This window comes from Colius striatus, chromosome Z (assembly GCF_028858725.1).
Source record: "Colius striatus isolate bColStr4 chromosome Z, bColStr4.1.hap1, whole genome shotgun sequence".
NCBI lineage: Eukaryota > Metazoa > Chordata > Aves > Coliiformes > Coliidae > Colius > Colius striatus.
The window spans coordinates 43,105,392-43,121,791 of record NC_084790.1 but is presented as its reverse complement, the minus strand read 5'-3'; the positions used below and the strand labels follow the sequence as shown (position 1 = coordinate 43,121,791).

The 16,400-nt window shown below is 39.2% G+C and overlaps 1 protein-coding gene across 3 annotated transcripts in view; it reads left to right on the top strand.

Moving 5' to 3' along the window:
* Window positions 1–15,483, top strand: part of IL6ST (interleukin 6 cytokine family signal transducer) — a 33,473-nt gene extending 17,990 nt beyond the window's left edge. For 2 of the 3 annotated variants that reach the window (XM_062018036.1, XM_062018035.1), the window contains exons 8-16: window positions 729–811; window positions 1,958–2,177; window positions 3,298–3,474; window positions 4,110–4,211; window positions 4,755–4,901; window positions 5,880–6,020; window positions 7,281–7,377; window positions 8,635–8,716; window positions 9,455–15,483. In XM_062018036.1, coding sequence (XP_061874020.1) covers window positions 729–811; window positions 1,958–2,177; window positions 3,298–3,474; window positions 4,110–4,211; window positions 4,755–4,901; window positions 5,880–6,020; window positions 7,281–7,377; window positions 8,635–8,716; window positions 9,455–10,204 — 1,799 coding nt within the window. In that variant the 3' untranslated portion in view covers window positions 10,205–15,483. The remainder of the gene's footprint in view (window positions 1–728; window positions 812–1,957; window positions 2,178–3,297; window positions 3,475–4,109; window positions 4,212–4,754; window positions 4,902–5,879; window positions 6,021–7,280; window positions 7,378–8,634; window positions 8,717–9,454) is intronic. The other variant, XM_062018037.1, reaches the window with a different exon arrangement.
* The last annotated feature ends 917 nt before the right edge of the window (window positions 15,484–16,400 follow it).

Here is a 16,400-nt window from a genome sequence, read left to right as displayed (position 1 = left end):
CTTGGCTAGTCTTTCAGCACCTTGTGATGCTTCAGTCCACTGTTACAACATTGTCTGTTTCCATTGAACTGTATTTCCTGCAGATATGCTGCATTGCCCTGGACTCGTTCCCTCAGGACGGTGACACTGAAACTCAGTGTCTTCTAAGATCTCTGTCCATTGCATTCCACAGCATGTTTTTAACTTCATTGCTTCCAGTTGCACACTTATACATGCAGTGCTTGAAATGTACTGTGGCATTAAAGTAACTACAATTCACTGTTAGGAATTTAATATACTTCACAGCTCAAGGAGGTTATAGTGGTATTTCCCCACTAGAGAGGCTCTCCTGCAGATTTGTTCTTAAGTCAGGATACTGTGTCGTCTGCCACTGAGTTGTGCGAGACCCATTAATTCAGTATGTTTAGCATTTTCTGTTAGTGATTACTAGTTAAGATATACAATGTAGACTTGATACTATTGTTGCAGATGCTCAGCAATGATGACTTTCAGTTATTTTGATACTCTACACTTGGAGCAGAACTGGTTGGTCGCTCATCTTTTCAGGAAGTCTTTCCGTGGAGGTGCTCTATTTAGTATACCAAGCTTTATTTTCTGAGGAGCTGAAGAAACACTTTTTATGTATGTTTTTATTAAAAATAGAGTAGCTATCTAATGATAGTCAAATGATGAATTAAAATGGATTAAATAAAAATAATTCTACTACCAAGCATTATTTCTTTCATCAGAACCATATAAAGGACCAGCCATATGGAGGATCATTGATGCATCTCGCTCACCAGCTTCCTGGACTGTGCATCTGATGTGGAAGGTAAAGCAACATGATGAACTGCAGGAACCAAGCATTCTTTTAAAAACCATGAGCTTTTAAGTGGAAAAATTTACCTTGGTAAACTTGAGTAGATAGCAGGAGTAGTACAGGTTTTACTGATACAAGAAGTGACTTAATATTCTTATTACAATAATAAGCTGCGAAAAATAAAAAGTGCAGGTGTAAGGCCATCAGTTAATTGACATACATCTGTGACCCAGAGTATAAAGAGTAGGCTTTCAGATTCCTGACTTGCTGTCCTTAAGTATTCTGTGCAACTGCAAACTTTCACTTGAACAAATAAAACCTTCATGTTAGGCCTTTTACCATATCCTGAAACTTTTTTTTCACACTGTCTGGACAGGGATACTCCAACTGCAAAATCCATATAAGAAGAAGCCAGAGTTCCAGAGGCCAGACTTTGTAAATACAGCAGTGTACACAGTAGACTGCTGTGTCTAGTTGACTGATTAGTCCAAAGCTGTGAAAGTGAATGCAATTATGGTCAGTCCTCATCTCCTGTGTTCTTTTGATCCATGGAATTCATTACATTTGATCTAGCTGTCTTTTTTTATTACTACTTTTTCCTTATTGCTATGTGACTTATGTGAAATTGTATGTTGATATCCCTTATATACCACTTCTGATATGATTTAGCTTAGAACTGGAAAACTGGCGCTACTTTAGTTTCAGCAATTTTCTCTAAGGTTGTCTAAAGACTCACACTGTTACACTGAAGTGTAGTATTTTCCAATGTTATCTAATAACACAGAAACAAATATTTTTCCATGGATAATAAAACTACTTAGTCTGTTTTGCATTCAGGTTCAGCATGGCTTAAGATCTGAGATTCTTTTTTTGTCATTGAGTTGTAAAGTCACAGAAAATGCATGTCTGCAATCATTGCAGAAAAGGTTTTATTAAACTACTAGGTAAGATTGTGAGCCAAGAAAGAGGATTTAAACCAGAAGTAAGTATTTCTGCTATACAGAAATAAACGAAAGTTACTTGCCCATTCTTTAACTATGCAGCTATTTGATATATGTAACTTGCGTCGCTCTCAGAGTTTTAAATTATGCATCAAAGGCAATAAAAGTTAAGCCATATTTATTCAGTGTCACTATAATCAAGTTGTGTTTCTAACAGGCATTGGAGCCATTTGAAGCCAATGGAATAATCTTGCAGTATGAAGTGACTGTCAGACCTAAATCGTCTCTCTCTAGTCCACCAGAGAGATTCAATGTTAATACCACCAATCTTACATTGAAGCTGCCAAATGGAACTTACGAAGTGGCTGTGATTGCCCGAAACAGAGTTGGGGCATCCCCTCCATCAGTCTTACTTATCCCGGCAAGTAATTCAAAAGGTTTGTGTCCTACTAATGCCATGAATATATTCAAATATATCTGTGTGGCTTTTGCTACAAAACATCTTCAATATTTTAATATCATACCTTTTAGATGACAAATAACTAAATTATTACAGAATACATCTACAGTCTTATGCCTTACAACTTAGCTGCTATCTGTATACTAGGGAATATGCACATTTATGTACTCTCAGGTTCATTTGAAGTTATATGTGCTATTTTGCCGTTCTTTTGGATCCTTAGAGCTACTGTGCACTATATTCTGTATTGCTTCTTAGCATAGTGGACATTTTTGTTTTCTTTTTTTTAAAAAAAAATTGAAAGATTGGGGAAGCAAGCATTCTTTACTTCATGTATGTACCATTGCACCATTTTCCTCCTTTTCCTTTCTGATCTCTCCTAGTTGCTATCTTCCCTTGTTCCAGTCTCGCTCTCCCACATTTTCAGTATCTTGCCTGGTTCTTTGTCATCTGCTTCCACTGTTTCCCTTTCTGTTTATATTCCTTTCATTGTGCAATAGCAGTAACTATATATGCTGGTTGCTCCTTACTTCCAGCCTCCTCTTAGACAAGCTAAACACTACTAGGACAGGAAGCAAAAATTAAGTCTGTGAACAGATGCTGCTTTTTTAGTGTAAACACTGAGACACAGATTCTAAAACTATTAGATTAACTAATTATAGGTATGTTTCAAAGAGTAGCATTGAAGCATAAGTACTTGGTAAGCTACATGAGTGTGAGGATTGCAATGGGAATTTGGAACTGTCTCAGGGTTTGGTTTTTCTATAATAGATTCTTTTTCGGTTTTTGGAAGACATGTAATATTGTCTTTGGTGTTCAGTAAGGCAGCTTATGGTATTTGAGCGCAAAGAAGCTGAGTCTAATTTCCAGTTTGTAAGTAAGCTAATACTGCTTCTTTGGTGGTTTTTTTTTCAGTTCTCTGATACAGAGATTCAGATGTAAGCTTATAAATTCCAGAAAATGGCTTCTTAGGTTCAGTCATATTGTCACTGCTACAATAACCCAACGTATCCATATTCATCAGAATAGCTATTATTATATCAGTCTAGTGGAAGAGCTGTCAATATTTATAACTTCTCTGTTTTCTTTTTTCACAGCTCCTGTGAAGAATGTTAGAACACTGCCTAAAGATGGCAAGTTGTGGGTAGGGTGGACTGCTCCTAACACTTACATTCTTAAATATGTGATTGAGTGGTGTCTGGTGTCCAACAGCTCAGACTGCATCATAGAATGGCAGAATGAACCAGGAAATGTTCAAGGGACATACTTAAAAGGTATGTTTAGCTCAAGTCTTTGTAAAACACTCTTTAAAACCTAGTAAGTATTTTCAGAGAGGAACATCCTCATGCTGACTAGAATTTTATTGTAGGACAAGAATCTGGGATCATGCTAAAGGCTTCTCTTGATGAGTTTGGAAGTATTTGTATATTTCTGGCAAATATAAAATTGTATCTAATCTTGCATTTTTACATTCGTTATGTAACAGCAGGGGATTTATCTGCATTTTCAGTTTAGTCTTGCTCCTGAAAGCCATTAAAATAGTGAAAAGGCCAACTTCAAATTTTCTAATCCCTCTTTCAGTTCAAACAAAAACTTAATTAGCTTTGCAGTTCTCCTCAGAATATGATCAGTATCTTGTCAAAATTTGGGAGTTTAGTGCTACAGACAGATAAAAGGTTTTTATTTAAAATAATTTAGAAAAAATATTAAATGTAACATTGTAATGAACTGTCAAGTTGTTACTTTTAGTTACATTTGGAGCAGTATATCAATGAGGTCTAGAAAAACTCAGCTGCATTAGATCCAAAGAACAGCCAAAACCCAGAACCCTGTATCTTGAAGTAAATGAGAAGGATGGTGGGGAATTTGACTGTCTGTAAAACAACACATTTTAAATTCCTTTTCTTAGGTGACATAAAACCATTCAAGTGTTACTTGATAACTGTGTACCCTCTGTATGCTGATGGTCAGGGAAGTGGACAGTCTGTGAAGGCTTATCTTCAGCAGGATCGTAAGTACAAAATAGTCATCTTGGAGCACATAAACTGACTTTTTCAACTGAAAATAAGAGACCTTTGTTTTAGTGTAGACGGCATAATGAAATAGGGTTCTACACTTGAGGCACAATTGCTCTTGTCCCTTTTATTAACATACATTCTGTATGTTTACAGTATTTAAAAGATAACAGATATCTGTATCTGACTGCTTCCCTTTCTCCAACGTTTATCAGATAATTCACCATGGGTTTGATATTTTATTGATATAGTAATATTTATATGATTATTTATTTTATATTTCATATATTAAGCTAAAACTAATTAACATCAGTTGAAGATTTCATGTCATCTAATGATTACTAGCTATCTTACCTATTTTCCTGGAGATTTCCCTTTGGAATGTCCTTTGGAGTTGCTGTTGTCTGAAAATAATGCTTTGCAGATCCATTTGTCTAGCTATTCCCTTAAAATTTTTATGCAATTCAGTGCTCATTAATACACTACTGCTGTGATTGTGAAGGGTACCTAACAGGAGTTAATATTCATCTCTATTATAGGTCCTTCGAAAGGACCAACTGTTCAGACAAAAAAGGTAGGAAAAGCTGAAGCTGTTTTGACATGGAACCATCTCACAGTAGATGAACAGAATGGATTTATCAGAAGTTACACGATCTTTTACAAAACCATCGATGGAAATGAAACAGGTAACCAAAAGCAGACAAGTGTTTTTGTCATTGGAGCATTCCATCTGTCTTCTTTCTAACACATCTTCCTGAAAAATGTTATCCAGAACTGAGTGTGGCTGACAGTCTGAGAGCTTATGTCTGAGTCATAGCTCTCTTCCATACTGAACAGAGAAGTCTGTAAGAAAGGATCCAGAACATCCAGTCTGTTTATAACAGGATACTGAGTTGAGTTTCTAAAAGCTAATTTGCAGACTTTGTGCTCTCACCTTTCTGTCTAAATACAGGATTAAACAGTGATATAGCAAGATGAAGGTAGACCATTCAAGATGTAAAGAGATTGACTGCATTTAACTGCAAAACCTTAAAAAAAGGAATGGGGATGTGAATGTTTAATCCTCCTAGAGCTCTAGATCAATATATATTACTGATGAGAGGCATCCTGTTTGAAGTGCATTTTTGTTTTCAGTAGTGTGTGACTTGTAGGCACAAGACAGGGAGATGGCATGATCAAAAGATTTTTTTCTTTTTTAGATTTCCTTAAATTGGATGGGCCTACTCTATTTAGTATTATTTCTAGTTAGCAGCTAGCTGTATGTATTCTGTTTATTAGGGACCTTAAAGATTCAGCTTTTGATAGGACTATAAAATTGTTCAGTTGGAAAGACCTTTGCTACTAGTTCAGTCTGTGGCTGTGTTTTGGCTGGGGGGAAAAAAAAAAAAAAAACAAAACAAAAAACCCACAGGAAACCCACATAAAATATCTTTAAGAGACAAACTTCAAACAGATGAACAGAATCAAACAAATCTCAGCATTTCTTGTACAAGTTTGTAGTCTTTCTATGTCTGTTATAATTTTCCATGCTGCCTTGCATTTGTGTTGTCTTGTACATCTGCAGACATGATGTTCTATTGCTAGTATGTTTGTGGATATCTAATAAATTGTACAGAAAGACATTACAAGGTTGCTGGTTTGGTTTTTTTTTTCCCTCTCTCTAGCTGTCACAGTGGATCCTTCCAAGACTGAGTATACTCTTTCTTCTCTGGCCAGTGATACACTGTATACTGTGCGGATGATGGCATACACAGATGAAGGAGGCAGGAGTGGTCCTGATTTTACATTTACTACACAAAAATTTGGTAAGAAAAAAGTGGCACAATTAAAAGTAGGAAGTCATGTTTCAACAGTATAGCAGGGCTCTGCAGGGTCTGGTAGGAGGGGAAGGTGATACATAAGAAAAGTTTGCATCACAGTCATACTCAGATAATGTGTGATATCCAGATAGCCTATCTAATATGTGGTCACACTGAGGTAGTTTAGTCAGGAGTAGTTCTCCTATGGGGAGAGGATTGTACAGCGGACAGCTGTCCTCTGCAAGTCTCCTGGATTGCTCTCATCTGTTGACAAACATGCTGGGTTTGGATACATGTTGTGTATGCTTTAGGTCATAGCATTATTTTGTCCCAGCTTTCACGTGAGGCACTAGGATTTAGACACGTGCCCTTGTCGTCTTAGCTGGTGTCTGATGACTCCTATTCTAGCCTTAGTTCAGAGTCTTTTTTTTGTTTTTAATCTGAAGGTAGGTAGGCCTTTTTTTATCCTGATACAGATGTGCTGCAGAGGTGTGCTGGGATCTCTATCTGCTAATCTAGATGCTAGTCAGCACATACTCTTCTTATAACCCTTCCTCAGGTTCTCTGTTCTCATTTGTGTCACCAGCAAAGTTTGCTACACTTCCCTGAAGAGACTCATTTTGAAGAGTTAAGTTTATTGGTATGTTTAGCCTTAGAAAGTGCTTCCTATTTGTAGTGGTAAGAGCAACAATGTGAACTGAATTAACTTCAAGTGTAGCAGGTTTTTGTTTTTTTGTCCATCTGTCTAATGTTGCTTTTCCCAAAGTGTTCTGTAAGATTTGATTAAGAATGTTTGTAACACTGGAAGGAATACGTAACAATAATGCAGCCTTAGTGTTTGCAGGCAGAGGGTGTTTTTGTATATAGAATAAGCTGATAATGACTAGTGACTACTTATATTAATTATTTGACCATGACATTGTTGTGACAGCCACTAAGCCACTGGAAAACCTGGACAACTATTGGAGTCACATGGATGTTACTCTCATATCTGCCCAAACTGTAAAGTTATTTGCTTTGTTAGTATTGCAGCTCCTAGAGCAACCTGCATTTGTACCTGATTCAAGGCAGTAGATTACTAGCACTGAACTTTTTCACCAAGAAGCTCTTTTCATATGGCGGTGTTCTTCTGAATGTGAAGCTTAAGACTGAGTGCTGCACACATACTCACTTTCAGAGTCTCCTTGTCCCTTGGGGAAGGAGTGCTGCTGCCAAGTTCCTTAAATGTCAAAGTGGTCTATAATGGCTTCTCTTCTTTTTCTTCAGGGAAAGGAGAAATTGAAGCCATAGTTGTACCTGTGTGTCTAGCATTCCTGTTGATTGTGCTCCTTGGAGTTTTGTTTTGCTTCAACAAACGTGATTTGTAAGTACAAGTGAAGTCTTGTGCTTCTGATATTTCTGGACATAACAGAGGTGTAGTAATGATTCAGTAGAAACAAGTAAATATTCTGCAGTTAGATCGGAAAATGAAGATAAAATGTGCGTGCACTGATGAGTGATATTTTCCCTAAGAAATCAGGGCCTCTTCTGGTAATAGTTTTTTACTGTTAATGATTAACACACAAGCTAAATGTTTAATGACTCAGTTCTGTGAGGAAATCCCTGCTTTTCTTGATAGAGTTGGACAGGATTAGATTTGTTAGGTTTTGATCAGGATACACTGTCTGTGTTCCCTTAGTCGTCATGTGAGAGTGGAATGATGGTCCTAGTTTGTGAAGCACAGATCGATTTGCTGGCTTTGAGCTATTTAATGGACAGCATCAGCAAACTTCAAGCTTTGCAGGAAAAAAAATTAGGCCAGCACGTTGTTATCTGCCTTGCATATCCTCAGTCAAGCTCTATGCCTGTTTACTGTCTGCTGGGAAACATCCTGACTCCTCCTCCTTCCCTTTACCCCAGAGCTCTTGTCTGTAGCTGAGAGCTTATTGCTGGAGTGATTTCCCTGGCATACAGTAATACCTCTCCCATGACCCCAGTCAACTGTCTTTTCATTGTGTTTGAAGACAGCATTTTGTGCCCTTTTCCTTCTGGCTTCTTTTCTGCTCCCAAAATCTTTTATTTGTGGATGTCAATTGAAAAGCCCATCTTGCGGTGCTCTACAGAGTTCTCTATAGAGGATTTGTTATTGCAGCCTGTTACAAAGACAGGATAGATGCATCAGTTTTGTAGTTAGTTTGGTTTAGGGTTGGTGTATCAACAGGAATTTCTGTTAAGCAGCCAGTTACTACATTCTTAAACTTAAGAACTCAGAGTTACAAAAGACCAGGCAAGCTTTTCTTAAAATATTTTCATTTTCTATTTAGCTCTGAAGTTGGTTTATATTTTGACAGCTGTGATAGTTACTAACAATTGCTTTGTAGATTCTAGACTACTATAGACTTGAAAATCCCCCACTAAGCATTACCATTTGTTGGATGGTTACATCTAATATGTCGAAGATGTACAAATGTAGTGCTGTGTTTTACAGGTAGAAAAGCTTCCTTAAAAATGTGAAGTGCAGAAGGATTTTGGAAATAAATACTCCTGCACAATTGCTGTTTAAGAGAGTGAAGTCCTGGACTATGCAGTACTTGCTGTCTTGTGCATCTTGTAGTTTTATTCTGTTCTTGATCTTTTACAGAATTAAAAAGCATATCTGGCCTATTGTCCCTGATCCATCCAAGAGTAACATTGCTCAGTGGTCTCCTCAAGTTCCAGCTAAGGTAATACTCATCTTGTTGCATACTGTTCACAAGGTTTCAAATAAACTAACCATTGGGAGTCTTCTGTCTTGTAGCACACACAGATTTCAAGGGGGAAAAAAAAACCCACCTTGGTTGTTATGTTTCTTGAACTTGTCTAGAGCAGGCTTTGACACTGTGAGTTATAGTCAGTTCACTACTAGGAAGGGTCAAGTCTTGATTATTTTTCTCATTCATGGAAAATCAGCATTAAGTAAACCAAATTCATCATTCCCATTCTTAAAACCCTTAAGTGATTTGTTTGCATAGTTGTGAATGACAGAAGGCTATAAGAGTTCCTCATGGATAAGGAGATGGTGGCAGAAGTTATGGTTCATGTTGGGTGAATGACGTAGCAATTTGTTTCAAACTTCTGTAAAGAAGGGCTGTGATGTGGAGTACAGTATTGGAAGTAATGTGTGTATGGCTCATCAACATACAATGTTCACATGCTGCATAATGAATTATTCTATGTTCATATCTCTTAAAAATAATTAAAATTAGAGCAAATACTGCACATTCACTATGGTTTTATAATAGCTAGGTAAGTAAGACTTTGTGTTAGAAACAAAGCTTCACCCCTCATTTTGTAACAGATACTTTGTAAATATTGCCAGACTTAGTAAGGAGAAAACTTACATGAAGAAACTTGAAACAATTACAGAATAAAAATTCAGATGTTTAGCAGGGTTTTGATTTTTAACATAACCTTCCTTTTAGGCAACATCCATCTCTTTCTTTCAGCATAACTTTAGTTCCAAAGATCAGATGTACCCAGAAGGCAGCTTTACAGATGTAAGCGTCGTAGAAATAGAAGCTGATGACAAGAAGTCTTTTTCAGAACAAGACCTAAAACCATTTGACTTGCTTAAAAAGGAAAAAAGTACTTCAGAAGGGCACAGCAGTGGTATTGGAGGATCTTCATGCATGTCTTCTCCTAGGCAAAGCGTCTCTGACAGTGACGAAGGTGAAACTACACAAAACACTTCAAGCACTGTACAGTATTCAACTGTAGTACTTAATGGCTACAGAGACCAAACACCAGTGCAAGTCTTTTCGAGGTCTGAGTCAACTCAGCCACTGCTAGATTCAGAGGAGAGATCAGAGGATCACATTGGAGGAGGTGACAGTACAACACGGAGGCAGCAGTATTTCAAACAAAGTGGTGGTCCGGATGAAGCCAGTGCAGACAGGCCATGCTTTGAAGGAACAAAGCAAATTACTTCTGATGATGAAGGGGATCTTGTCAGATTTGCACAACTGCAGGTCTCAAGTCAGAGTTCACAGCTGTTGGGCTTTGGGCTGGAAAAAGATACCCAGGAAGCTGCTTTATCAGATGTTTCAGAGACAAGTACTGAAGGGCAAACGGTGAGACGTGAAACAGGAGAAGGAAATCCAGCATCATTTGATCAAATGCCAAAGAGTTACCTCCCGCAGACTGTGAGACAAGGAGGCTATATGCCTCAGTGAGAGAAGAAACTGGCTCTGTTAAGGCCTTCGTTAGTGCCTGTTCACATTTTCTCCTGTGTTCCTGCTAAATTAAGCTAGGTATTTTTATCTGGATATAGATAGAAATACTGAAATTAAGTGAAGAGTAATTTGATAAAGTACAATAAGGACTGTGGTTTTGTGGAATACTTGCAGTCCAGACCTAGCAGAGACTTACTTTTATGCACTACATTAAAATCTTATGTCTGGATAGCTGAACAAGCCTTTGTGCAACCTTGGGGATTTTTTTTTTTCTGTCTTGTCATACCATGATTAAAAATGGCAAGTTTCGATTATTCACATCAGCCAGTAGACCTCCTAGAAGAAATACTTTGATTTGTGACAGTGTACAAGCCTAAAAAGCCAGATTTAGTTGCTTGGAGCATCTTTGTGCAAGAAGTAAGACTGAAGTTTAGTATTCCAGTGTAGAAGAACACCTACTTTTGTCACATGCTTTTCAGTAGCTTAAGTTGACTTCCTGAATTTTGACTTGGCCCAGTGTCTGTTTCCAGCTTACTGGATTATGCAAATCATGTTCATCCCTGTTTAAAAGTTCAAACAGAACTTGTAACAGTGTGCAAATAAGACAACACTGCAATTGTGTGACTCTGGGTGCTACTAGAGTAACGGATATTCTGCCGACATTTAGATACCATGTGCACATGGACTGCATAATTTGGCCTAAAAATGTGCCTTGCACAGCAATTCAGTCTCATGCCTGAAAGTTTAAAAATCCAGATGGAAACATAAATGATCACTTAAAGATTTCTGTACTGGAATCACTGGCTGATGATCCCACGCTACTCTCATCGTATGAGTTGCCTTTGTTTAATAAGTGCACCTTGGCTGTACACAGCTTTAGAGCTCTTAAGTTTTTACCATTTTTCTAACCGCTCACAAGAAAGGGAATATTCCTCCTGATTGACTACAAGGATTCCTCCTTGAAACTGAAAGCAGCGAAAAGAGAAAGCATTGAAGTCACTGAAGCTCTCAGAGGGGGAAAACAAAACCTATACCGTTAAACTAAATGTTACTGGTAGTATGTATCTGTTAGCAATGTGACCCATGGGTGACAACTTCCTTGGTAATTAGAATTTCTTACTTTTTTCTTATGTCTTACTTTTTCCCTGTTCATACAGCGTGTGTTTTATTCAAGAAGATAAATTTCTTGGAGACTATCTCTACCAGGGTTCAAAGATAAATGAGATTACATTAAAATAAACCCCATCTCCAATAATAACTAGAAATTTTACAGCATTCTTGGAGATTTTTTTTTTTTAACCTTAACTTAATCTATTCACCTTTCTTTGACACTAACAAAACCTCAGTTCAAAACACTAAATGTTTAGAGAACAAAATAAGGGCTTCATTTCTCCTTCAGCAAAAGAAGTCTGTATTGAAGACTACCTGAAGTGTTTTGTGCTATGGCCTGTGGTGCTGCTGTTCTGCAAAGCACTTGGCCAAAGGCCCTGGGAAGGCAGATGTCAGAATCATTTCAAGTTCCCTTGTCCTTATCTGCCAGCTTGTCTGGAAGGACAGGTTATACATGCAAATGTTCCCATATGTCTTCTGCTTCTGAAAGAACGTCAATGGTAAATTTATGAGATTACCTCTTGAACTCTGGAGTATTTAAAACAGTTAAATGTTAAAAGATTTTTGCATTCTTTCATTATTCCACAATTCCTTTCTCCCAACAGTATTTTTTTTTTTTTTGTACCTGGGCACTTTTTTTTTAAACTAAAAGGCTATATTGCAGCTTACTACAACTACACCTTTCTTCAAAGCAGTGTCCTTTCCTTTGCTCCCTGCTCCACCTCAGCACCTTCAACTTCTCTCCCAGCGGTCACGGTCATAATAAAAACTATGCTGTTGTGAGACAGCAGACACTGTCTTTCATTTCTTTCAGAGGCTGAGGGAGCATTCCCTTGTCAGAACACGTTCCTCCTAGAAAATGTTAGCTGTTACTTTGCTGGGGGATGTGTTGTCTTCTCTATGCAAACTTCGTTGTGACTGCAGAAACTGCAAGTCAAAGGAAAGGTTTCTGAATCAGTGTATGTGCTTATTAAAACTTCCGTGCAGCCCACCTCCTGCTCACCTCTCAAATACTGTCGGTCACAACCTGACTGCTTAGTCTGAATATTGCTTCAAGGGCCTGGATGTTTTCAGAAACATGCTGATGTTTTTTGTTATTGTTGTTACTATCAAGATACTAGATCGTGATAGCAGATCTTGTGTTTGAGGGACAGCTTCAGCTATTGCCTTTCTCTTGTGTGAAGGGAAAGTATTTTGTTCTCTCTTTTGCTATTGGTTCTAGACCCTTTCCAACATACAACAAACAGTGTGAATTGATTCTCGTTTTTTAAAGCTCTGTTATAACACGAGTTATGGCCTGCCACTGCTGGCATCTGTCTTTGCTGTTTATGGGCCATTGGTAATAAACTCAAGAGTTGTACAGGAGTGTACCCCAGAGAGCTCTGGCTGGCTGGCAGAGGTGTATTCTTTCAGGCTTGTGCATTTATCTAGGGCTAAAATGCTAAAGACTAAGCAGGAGATACTGGTGGATGAATTAATTTCTTGAAACCATAATACATATAACATTTACAGCTTGTTCATAAACTTATGTGCCAAATATTATATCAAGCAGCGTTCAGGGTTTAACTGGATTTTGTACTTTTGATCATAACAATCTAATTGAACCAAACAATACAGGTTTTAAGAGTATCTATAATGTTAAGTATAACAATCCACTGAAATCCTCTGAACTTGGCCCTAACATAGTAAAGAAAGCTTGCTGCTCCCAGCCCCCTATAACTGTGGTGCACTTTACAGAATAAAGGCATTATTAAAATAAAATCGTACTTCAGTATTGACATTTTCATGTCCATCTTGACTTCCTGGACTGAAATTTTTCAGATAGGGGTGGGAGAATATTTGTAAAGACCTTGTTACTGTGGTGGCAGGGAGGAGAGGCTAGCAGAAATTGTAAGTATGTTTCCTATGTTAGCACATGTGACACACCTCAGTGCAGGCTATAATTGTTCCTGTGTTCACAAGAAAAATGGATGTAAGACCTGTAATTTTGTTGCGGCAGACCTGTGGGAAGCGGAGGTGGCAGGGGCTGTTTCTGGGAGGCATTTGCTGGTGCTCAGGGCAGTTAGGCTGGGAGTGTCCTCCCCCTGTAGTGGAAGCCTTGGGCTTCTGTTTCATATGCCTCTATGTAATAAACTAAACTGCCTGCTAAGCCACAACCTAGCAATGCAAAGCAGAGCAAAAAAAATTCTAAACATCATTCTGGAGTGCTTGTAACAAGCACATGTGTGTCTGTGCTACCACTGCCCAGGAAGGTGATTAATTGTCAGGACTGGAAAAAGCATTGGTCCTGGGAGGAGAAGGAGGAGGGAGTTTGCTTGCAAGGGCCAAGCCCTGTTCTTGAGTGCTGGAGAAGGCTCGTGTCTGGCTGAGGGGATTGCAGCTTCGTCTTTGGCTGTAAGTCACAAGCACTGACAGGTGGTTAGAACTCACAGCACTGCCAAGAAGTGGGAATTGCCAGACTGATTTAGTGGTGGCAATTGAGCTTGTTTAATTAGTGTTAGGTCTTGAATATCCAAAACCCAAGTTAAAGTATGCTGCTATGGTATCGACTTCACAATGGGACCTGAAACTCAACAAAGACTCTCAAATTGTTAACTCTCATCCCTGCTCCAGGATGAACACAGTTTATACTGTAATTTATGTGCATTAACTTGGGCTAAATATATTGTTCATTTTTGCTAAGACAGGTGTAATTAACTTTGTCATACATTCCCGTAAGTATATTAAAAAGTTCTCCTGCATCATACATTGTAAAACTTCATTGATTCCCTCTAACCTCTTGTCTGTTTGCTAGGATGGATACATATATCAATTTTAAATTCCAAGAGTTGCTTTTAATGTTATCTGGAAGCAGTCTATAACAAAAAAAGTTAAGACTTTTGTTGTGAAACAGTCATTTGGGAATTACAGCCAACATTGCAATCTCCAGCTTAGCTCTTGATCGAGAACACACAGTAAAGCAGAGAAAGGTGAAATAAGTACCTCACGTTAGACTCACAGATTCCTCTTTCTCTGCCTTAAAAGCAAAAGGATCAGTTAGGGGTTAAAAAAAAAGGGATGAAACTGAAAGAAGTGTATGTGCTTGCTTTCACTGTCATTTCCTTTGTAATACTTGTACGATCTGAGCCATTCTGAAGAAGGGAAGCAGTGCTGGCAATGCACAAGGATGCATTTTTAAGGCCACAACATTTGATACAAGCCAATTTAGAACCAAGGACTGATGGGCTGATCTCAACAATCGTTTACTTCCACCTCCCCTCTTACTTGTAATGCAGAGAGAAGGTGGGCGGGAAGTGCCTCCCAGAATACAGCCTTAGCCACTACTCAGCTTTATTGCAAAGACAACTTTGAAGGGGATATACGCAATAAAGTCACTGCTACTCTGCAGAAGCACACTTCTGTAACAACAAATGAACAACACGTATGGCACAAACGTTGACAGCGGGAGAGATGGAAAGCTCTGTGTCCTCCTGCTCCAACTGGAGTGTTTTGCCCATGCATGGGCCGCGCTCCAGGGGTCCTGCAGCCATTCAGCCAGTCTCTGGAGCCTTGGAACTGGTTGCATCTGGCACTTCTCCTCTCAAGCACAGCTGTGGATGGATCTGGTCAGCTTGCTGTGTTTCTGTAATGCACCAGGCTTGTTTACAGTGTCACGTACAGCAATGGATTGTTGAGTAACCAAGTGCTTTTCTTTGGGGATAAGGAGTCTGTGGTCAAGGTTACGGGCCACCAAATGTTGCTGTGCTGATATGTGCATTGAGGTGAGCAGAGGCATGGGACAGAGGGACGGACCTAATGAGGAAAGTGCCTTGATGCTGGATTGGGTGGCTAGTGAATGTAAACATGTCAAATTTTACTATATACTTAAAGTAACTGTGGCTGATGAAGCTACTGTTAGTTTGAATGCCAGCTTTAAAGGGCTTGCATACTCCAGCCAGAGGTAGAGCGTGTACAATTGCTGCATAAGCTGTCTGTATATGGAAATATGTTTAATACCAGTACACTATCTTAATTCTTTTGCAAGCTGCATGCTTATTGTCATATAAACTCTACAGTTTATGGTAAATTTTGAATGTCTTCCTCTTTGTTACGCAACTGAGCCTGAATGTTGCATTTGTCCAGTACATAATACACAAAAAGAAACATAATGAAATAACATACTTACCTCATGTACCTGAGTCAGTGTTTTGTAAGGGTGACTTAGTCGCCATAGACAGAGGCAGAAGAGTCTGGGCCCTACCTCAGAGGCAAGAAACAGAGGGGTTCCCCAAGAGAGGCATGCCGTGGCCTACTGGGACATAAGTCTACCTAGTTATAGGGGTAGGTGAATGCTCTTTTGTGTTTCCAGGCCCTTGTCACATGGGCCGAATTCTTTTCCGCTGCTGGCTGTGGGTTTTTGTGCTCTGCACTCTGGGCTCCTACAGGGGAAGGAGTGGCTGCGTCTGCCTGTGGCTCCGTGTTCTGAAGACTGGGGCTCCAGACAGGCTACTGTAGGTCAGTTGGAAGTTGAGTCAAAAAAAAAATAAGAACACTGGGGAAGTAATGAGCAGGGTTGTCTAATCCTGTCTAGACATAGTTCCAAGATGGGAGTCACAGACCTGGCTAGGTCTAATGTTGCCCTCAGTCTCACCTGTGTTTGGCTCTTACGTTTCTTTCAAGTGGAGGAACCTCACAGGCCTTTAAGGAAATTCATCTCAGTGCTGAGAAAGCACAGTTGTATCTCCAAGAGACTGTCATATCTGCAAAAGACTTCCAGGGCAGCAGCTGAGGAAACACAGCTTTCCCCTTTGTGGCCAAGGTTGGAATTTGTGTAGGCAGCCTCAGACTCATGTAAAACTGAGGGGGCTGGGAGTGTGTTGAATTACATGTCACCTCTGACACCAAAGAATGGTTTCTGGCACTGCCACAGCAGAGCTATCCCAGGCATGTCATGCCAGGTAACACTTTGGTATTAAATCAGGTGCCAACACAACACTAAGTCGTTCACTGCACAGTCATTCACCTAATGGCTGTGTGCCAGAGGATGAGGCTTTTGACATGTCCTGCCCGCAGCATGTGGCTGCAGTGCGGTTGTGCCACAGGACTG